The sequence below is a fragment of the Silene latifolia genome, chromosome 8, assembly GCF_048544455.1.
Source record: "Silene latifolia isolate original U9 population chromosome 8, ASM4854445v1, whole genome shotgun sequence".
Taxonomy (NCBI): Eukaryota; Viridiplantae; Streptophyta; class Magnoliopsida; order Caryophyllales; family Caryophyllaceae; genus Silene; species Silene latifolia.
The window spans coordinates 108,223,019-108,231,394 of record NC_133533.1 but is presented as its reverse complement, the minus strand read 5'-3'; the positions used below and the strand labels follow the sequence as shown (position 1 = coordinate 108,231,394).

General features: G+C 37.3%; 2 protein-coding genes across 2 annotated transcripts; both read left to right on the top strand.

The window, feature by feature from the left end:
- The first annotated feature begins 668 nt into the window (after positions 1–668).
- On the top strand, positions 669–6,075 carry LOC141597248 (18S rRNA (guanine-N(7))-methyltransferase RID2-like). The gene is made up of 9 exons (XM_074417625.1): positions 669–863; positions 2,191–2,266; positions 2,993–3,076; positions 3,195–3,250; positions 4,254–4,310; positions 4,726–4,775; positions 5,070–5,222; positions 5,428–5,557; positions 5,679–6,075. Exons 1-9 carry the CDS (start codon positions 765–767, stop codon positions 5,841–5,843), a joined length of 870 nt encoding a protein of 289 aa, XP_074273726.1. The 5' UTR covers positions 669–764; the 3' UTR covers positions 5,844–6,075.
- Positions 6,076–6,637: 562 nt separating this feature from the next.
- Positions 6,638–7,993, top strand: LOC141595698 (aspartic proteinase CDR1-like). Its single transcript, XM_074415663.1, has one exon. The coding sequence runs from the start codon at positions 6,638–6,640 to the stop codon at positions 7,991–7,993; it is 1,356 nt and encodes a 451-aa protein (XP_074271764.1).
- Positions 7,994–8,376: the final 383 nt, after the last annotated feature.

Below are 8,376 nucleotides of genomic sequence, written 5' to 3'. Positions count from 1 at the left end.
ACATACATCTCCAAGACTCTAAGGGCATTAGTAATAGACAAACCCCAAATGAGGTTTATCTAATGCCACATCACTCAACACACAAACCTCTCTAACAACAAACCTCAATACAACAATAGACAAACCTCATAAATATAGACAAACCTCATAAAAGTATACTACATGGAGTCCACTATCACTCACAAACAAAAACACAAACCTGTATACAAAATTATAACCATTCTCATGTATTAACCTCCCCCATTCCCAATAACAAACCTCTAAGGGGGTGTTTGTTTCGTGCACGAGCATGAGTTTGGAATTAGGAATCATACCCGGGTGGTATGAGTTTGGAACTTGATTCCTCATACCTTGTGTTTATTTCATTTTTGGGTGGTATGGGTTTGAACCTCAATTATGATTAAAATGCGTAAATTAAAATATCGTAAATAATAATTTTTAATATTAATAAATCATGAAAATGATTATTTAATCAAATAAGTATATAATAAATTGGATTTATAATATGATATTATTTGTTTTTTCATATTTTTGTTCATTTTAATTTTATAACCGTGGGTATTAATCTTGTACCCACCTTATCTCATTGGGCATAAAAAACCCATACGACCATACCTCATTGGTTTGAGGATAGGTATGAAACCGTCAAATTTACCAAACAAATAGTCATTCCAAACTCGTAACTTATACCAAAGCTCTATTGTTGATGCCCTAAGGCACCGTTTCTTTTTGCTTCAACTATCAAAACAACGAACTTAACAACAATGGCGGCAAGACCAGAACTAATAGCACCTCCAGAAATATTTTACAATGATACTGAAGCTCGAAAATACACTTCTTCTTCTCGTATTATCGATATTCAGGTTTAATTGTTTCTCCCCTTTTTATTTTTGACTGTATTTTAAATTACCCTTCTGTAATTTGATTAATATTTGCTTTTTAATATGATATCGAATCATACCGATCAACTTTTTTGCGTAAATTAACATACCCAATTGAGAATTATGGTTAAAGATGTCAACTTTGAGGAATTATTCACTTGTTGATGTAGTTCTCGACGCAATTTTGGTCCTTGGGAAACAGCCTCTTTGTGTTGCTAGCACAAAGGGCAGGCTGCAATCACTGCATACATCTCACCCCCCTACCCCGCAATTCGCGAGAGCCCTTGAGGCACTAGGGTAATTTTTTTGATGTTGTTGTAATATGCTTAATATCAGAGAGGTAAAGTTAGAGGAATTGTTCAATTGTTGATGCTTCATGAATTTGTAAAAGTTTGATGCTTTGATAGAATCATACTCATATTTTTTTTTTTTAAATTAGCCCTTACAATATGCTTAGTACTGAGTATAGGATTTTTTTTTAAATTAGCCCTTACAGGAATTTGTTAAAGTTTGATGGTTTGCTAGCATAGTCTAGATAAAAGTGTGAAATTTAAGTTTGATGCTTTGCTAGTGTAGTTTAGGAGAAAATTTGATACTTTAAACGAAGTGGGCACTTGTTGATGATGCTTGAAGAAGTGGATTTTGTTGCTTCGCGGTGATAATCATAGAATCAGAATTTTAGTTTTTCTGTTCAGATTTTGAAGTGATGTCGTCTTGGTTTCTCTGATTACATTTCATGATAAAAAGGAGGATTTGGGAGTTTAATGGTTAATGGATGCTTAAGCAGTCACTCGAGTATATTTAGGTGTGCGGACAGCAGAATATAGAATTTTAGGGAAAAATATATTCGATTTGATGCTTGTAGTGGTAAAGTTTGTGGGCTTGTTTCGGCTAGGTCAGTTGTTTGTTTGATCAGAAGAGAAATTGAAAGGCCTTTTATGTTTGTTGGCTGATCGTGTTTTAGCATGTAGGAAAATTGAGTCTGAACGTATGGAGCTTGACAATAGGTTGAGCAAATACGCAGTCTACCAAAGTTTTGTACTTGCGATTCTACTTGAAAGCAATCCTGAGGTTGTATGCTAATGTCTACCCAAGCTAGTGTGGGCAGATGAAACTGGTATTTTAGGTTACTATGACCATCTAAATAATCCTGCTACTCTTTAGTGAGGCACTAGTAAGAAATCGTTGTTGAATTGATTTGCATTTTCTGAGAAGGATATTACAAAACTTACCCTTTGATGGTTTTTAGTTGACTATGTGTATGGTCTCATTGTTTTCCATTTGGTCATCATACGGTTCTTTTCTGTAGGTAAAACTGTCAGAAAGAGCATTGGAGATGCTTGCTTTGCCTGATGATGGAGTTCCCAAATTGCTCCTCGACATAGGTAATGCAGATTTTCTATATTTATTTTTCCCAAATTGGTTCTTGACAATATGCTTATACTCTCATTTCATGTTTCTTGTTTAATTGCTAAAGAGGGAGATGCTAAAGCTCATTGAATTGCAAATCATGTTGACTCGGTTTTGAAGCATGACTAGTTCAAATATGAAACAAATGCATTTTTGTTTGTTTTGTTCGTGCCTACACCTACACTGTGTTGTAGCTTCATTGCTTTTGAGTGATTGGTGAATGTAAACAAATGACTTGGTTATCCATGGTCTTAGTCATTTGGTCTAGTTCTGTGAATTGTGCGGGTGGAAGAGTGAGTGTCTCCTTGCTCATTTTTATCTTATCGATCATGGATTTTTGACATGCTAGCTGTGTTTGGTGTATATCGGGAAAGAAAAGGATAACCTCAAACTTATAAGATCGCTAGTTAGAAAATAATACCTCCAACATCTAGTAGATTCGCATCTAACAGAAGGTAATGGATTACATTTTTGTTTTCCTTCTTTGGACCGGTATAACTTTATATAATGCGACATCAGGATCACCTGCCTTCTTGTACTTACTTCTTCATTTAATATATTTTTATCATAATGAAAATGGATTCCATGAGATGGGAGTTTTCACCTATGTGATGCATGGTTGGAAATCATGTTATGTGACAGAAGTGTAATCTGGTAGAAGTTATTCCTAAATTATTCCTGATTGTTTTTCGTTCCTGCAGGGTGTGGATCAGGACTGAGTGGAGAGACATTGTCTGAGAATGGGCATCAGTGGATTGGCTTAGATATTTCACAATCGATGCTTGGTATGTTAAGACTTAAGACAACTTGCTTATTTTAAGCTCTGTCTATTCTAATATTCTTAATTCTTAGTTCTTAATTGTTTGTTTTGACTTCTTTTTCCAAACATGAAATTTACTGTAGATGTTGCAGTAGAACGGGAGGTTGACGGTGATCTTTTCCTGGCAGACATGGGTCAGGTAGTTTCATTATTTCCTTTCTCGTAAAAGCTTGGTTGCTGAGAATGAATCATCTTTTTCAACTCAATTTTCATTATGGCCATCCGGAAACGGCCTCTTTCAGCTGTTAACGGCTTAACACACGGTTAATGGTCCATAGACACGAGTCATACGACCCCCTTATTAACCTTGTGTGGGAGCCCTTGAGGCATTGGGGTAATGTTGTTCTAACGAGTCAAATAGGATTACAAAGCATCAAATGTGACACCTTACAAATCTTATTGTTTGTCTACCCCATGGACATGGAGTGTATTTATTTTAGAGTGACAATTTGTTGTCGTGATCACATGTGATGGTGGATAATGATACACTTTGCTTTTGTTCTGGTGCTCCTAGATGCTCTTAATATTTGTGGCAATTTCGTTAGTAACATAGACCTTTTGGGAGCATGGTTTATATATCGGCCATAACACCGCTACACAATCGAGTTATCAAGGTTTTGGAGGTTACCACATTATATTGCATTTTTAGGTGATATTAGCCGCATTTACCGAAATTAGGCCCCGACAACGGATACCACAACTGTGACCTAATCACCTAAACAAAGATTTAATTCCATTCCTGGGAGTTGGAAACATATGTGCTCCGAATGCGTAGAGACTAGAGAGAATGCTCTTGTGAATTGCAAGAATAAATTTTATTTCTTTTGGACTTCAGTTAATTTCTTTCAGTAAACTACCTTCATTTTTGTGTGTTTTTTTCATGACCATTTTTATTTGTTTGCCATAAAAATTGCTCTTTAAATAGTGGGTTGTAGTATTGGTTCTTTTCCGAAGTACTTCGTACTCCGTATTATTTTGCTGAGAACTTTTAATTTGCTTACGGAGAGACTACATGTCTACATCCATGCATAGAGATTGAGCGGCTGACAAAGATAGTTTTGCTCTAACAGGTTACATAGTACTACTGTCTTTTGGATGGCTGACTGAGTGTACTAATGGTGTCTTTATCAAATTTGCTACAGGGTCTCGGATTTCGCCCTGGAGTTATAGATGGTGCTATTAGTATCTCAGCTGTTCAGGTTTATATTTCCCTTTACATCCATACGTGCTCTGTATAAAAAAACTCCGTACATTTTTGTAATTGCAATAACATAATGTCAAGAATCAGGCAGCTTATGGTGCCTGTGTGGTTCAGATTCAATTCTCTCTTAAATTTCTCACCCGAAGTAACAGGTAGGGCACGGTAGCAATACCCTTGACAGTTGACAATGAATATAAAATTATCATACCCATTGATGGTGGTTTTTGAAAAACTTGGTGATTGTAAGATGGTGATTTTCATACTTAATTCGTATTTGTCGCTTCCTTTTTAAGAATTTCAGTATTATTTAGCATAAAACTCATAGCTGGCTGTCGAATTTTTCTTTTTCTTTCTTAGTTTAAATAATCCAGGTCCACATTTGTAATGTTTTCCGATTTATTTTTATTGAGCAGTGGTTATGCAACGCAGATAAGTCCTGCCATGAGCCTCGATTGAGACTAAAGTATGTTATTTTCATCCTTAAATTGTCTTTGTTTTAGTGTCTCATGCTTTCTAAATTCAGACATGGTGGTCTGCCTGCTCATTCTCTTATGGATCCAGAAATCGAGAGTAGTTTTGCTTCAACTTCATACTTGTAGAGTTGTAGGTAGAGGTGTCTTGGGTAATTATACTCGCATTCTTAAGTTACCGAAACCCCGGACAACTAAAGCACTTAAATAGCAAGGGTATTTTATGTCACGGCAGTTATGAGTTAGAGTACTGCTTATGGCCTTATACCCTTCTTCTTTGGTTACAGGGCATTCTTTGGATCATTGTATAGGTGCCTTGCTAAAGGAGCAAGGGCAATATTTCAGTTATACCCGGAAAATAATGCTCAACGTGAGCTGATCTATGATTCTGCAATGCGTGCTGGATTTTCTGGTGGTGTGGTGGTTGATTATCCTAACAGGTACATTATATCAGTGTCAAGCTCTATTTTCTTTGTACTTGTACAACATCTTTTCATTTTAGGATTCTGTTATCTGCGGATTTTTGTTTCAGTGGATGGCATCCATCCTCTTCTGTCTTTTTAATTCCTATGCTCGATACGTATACTAAATGTAAACTTGATTGAGCTAATTTTTGCTAATGAAAACTTGATTGAGCTGTGACAGTTCAAGGAGTAAAAAGGAATACCTTGTTCTGACGTGTGGCCCTCCGTCTCTGAGTACTGCTCTTCCAAAAGGTAAAGATGGAGATGGTCCCTCGGATTATGAAAGTGATGTAGACGGGGAAGAAACAATGGTTAGTTCCACTGCATAACTTGGAATGTACTTTTTGCATTTAACTACGTACATTTTTTAATTGCTTTTAACTATGTTCGTTCCATCCAATCTTATGGCGAAATCCCTTTTTTGCTACATAGGTTTATGTATCAGATCGGCATAGACCTCAAAAAAGACAAAAGCTAGATGAGAAAACTACAGGACGGGAATGGGTGCTTGGCAGAAAAGAAAAGATGAGAAAACGTGGCGTTGATGTCCCTGATGATACAAAATACACTGGTCGTAAAAGGAAGCACGGTTTCTAGAAATTGATCCGCAATCCTCATACTGACGGATAGACGAGAGGTTTTTGGTATGTAGTATTGATAGCTAGTTTTTTTTGCCTTTTATTACAGATTACATTATGTCCATCACTCTTTCAGCTAGTTGAAGAACCACATTTTTCGAATGAGTTGACTGACTATACGGCGTAAATGACATCTGCAATTACATAATAAGGTTTATGAAAGTCGAAAGAGAGATGGGAAAGTTGATGAATTATGATTTGTTAACATGGTGATTTACTTGAGATTTATTTTTGTTACCAATTCGATGGTTGTAAAGGTAACGTTTGCGGGCTTGTTTCGTGTACCCTATATGGCTAGATGTTCCGAGTCTTTTGTTTATTAAGCCAACCCCAACACCCGCTAAAGTGTACTCCCTCCAGCTCGGTTATTTGTTTACTTATTCCATTTTAGGGTGTACTAGTCAATTGTTTACTAATCTATTTTAGGAATGTGCCTGATGGACAGTTTGATCATTCACACCCAATTTGATCCACTTTTCATCTAATAATTAGTCATATCCTCTTTTCTTGTCTTTGTGCCAAAATCAAAGGTAAATAAATGACCGGACGGTTTGGAATTGAATAGTAGGAGGATTAATAAGGTTCTTATTTCTAGCTATTTAGGGAAAGAATCAAATTCATGATCTTTGATAATAAAGGACTAAAATTATTATGACGATCTCATTCTATCATTGTGAAAAAGGATACTCTCTCAAATTGCACCTATAAAAACCATGATATGTATTCATTGCTCTCACATTTTTTCATTCAAATATGGCTAATAATGAGACTAGCAATTTTCTCATATCATCTTTTCTTACATTCTTTGTTTTAGTTCTAGTTCATCCAACACAAGCCCATACTAAGGGTTTCACAACTAATCTAATCCATCGCGACTCGCCCTTATCTCCGTTGGGCAACCCGTCCGTTGATAAATACGAACGCATAAGAAATTCTATTCGACGTTCTTGGTCTAAACTCAACCGATATAGCACATCCACATCTAGTAATGCCCAATCTGAGGTTAAATCGTCTTACGGGGAGTACATTATGGAATTGTCCTACGGCACACCACCCGTGCCACAACTAGGCATTATAGACACGGGAAGCGATCTCATTTGGACACAATGCCAACCCTGTTTACAATGTTTTAATCAAACCCTCCCCATTTTCGACCCAAGTAAATCGTCTACCTATAAGCCCGAATCTTGCGACTCACAAGGTTGTAAATCTTTCCACACAAGCCAAATTACTTGTTCTAGCAATAATACTTGTGGTTACACTTATGCATACTCCGACGGTGCTCAATCGACTGGTGACTTAGCTAGTGAGACCATAACATTTGGGTCAATAGGTCCTACAAAAGGTGTATCTTTCCCTAATGTTACATTTGGTTGTGGCCATGATAATGTGGGGACTTTTGAGCGCTCTGGGGCGGGTTTAGTAGGCCTAGGTTGCGGGTCCAAGTCGTTGGTCTCGCAACTTGGGTCGTTGATTGGTGGTAAATTCTCGTATTGCTTGATTCCTTCCTCTATGGAAGGTAATCATACGAGCAAGATTAGTTTTGGGACAGACGCAGAGGTATCTGGACCGAGTGTTATCTCTACACCTATAGTAAAAGGCGTGTTTATAAATTATTATTACCTTACCTTAGAAGGAATTAGTGTCGAAAATACCAAAATACCCTTCAACGGGAAATCGTCTATTGATGGGGCCAACGATGCTCCTAGTAACGAAGGAAATATAATCATTGACTCGGGGACACCGTTGACCTTTTTGCCAACGGAAATGTTCGATAGTTTAAATTCGGCCTTGGAGGGGATTATTAAAGGGGAGAAGGTAGATGATCCAACCGGGCTAATGGATCTTTGCTATAAAACCCGAAATGGTATATCGGATTTAAACATTCCTAATGTCACGGCCCATATAGACGGTGGCGACTTGGAGTTGAAGCCATATAATACATTTGTATCGGTTTCAGAAGAAGTGTCATGCCTTGCAATGGTACCGTTACGTGGCCTACCAAGTGCAATTTTAGGTAACATTGCTCAGACGAATATGTTGATCGGGTATGATAATGTGAACGGTAAGTTGTCTTTTAAGCCAACCGATTGTACCGAGGAACAATAGTAAAAATGTCTTGGGAGAACTTAATTAGAGTGGTGTTAGATAGTAATTTTGACGAGGTTATAGATATTATAGCTATCGACTTTGTATCCGCTTCTAACGATAATAATATATACTCTATTTGGCTATTTTCCTTTCCAAATCGGAAGAAAATAGGGTAGCCGTGCAATTATTAATGCGTGTGCACCCAAGACGAGCAATGATCTATGGAGGCGGTCCTGCAACGCTCAATTTGTGATCTCGGAATTCCCGACATTTCATTTTTTGGTATCCATTGTGGTAGTTGTGAAGCTAGCTTGTGGCTTGTTTAATTTCCTAGTGAGCAGGCAGCGTGCGTCTCATCTCTTGAGTTGCGACACTGCCTGCAATCGGCCCATGGTCTTGAT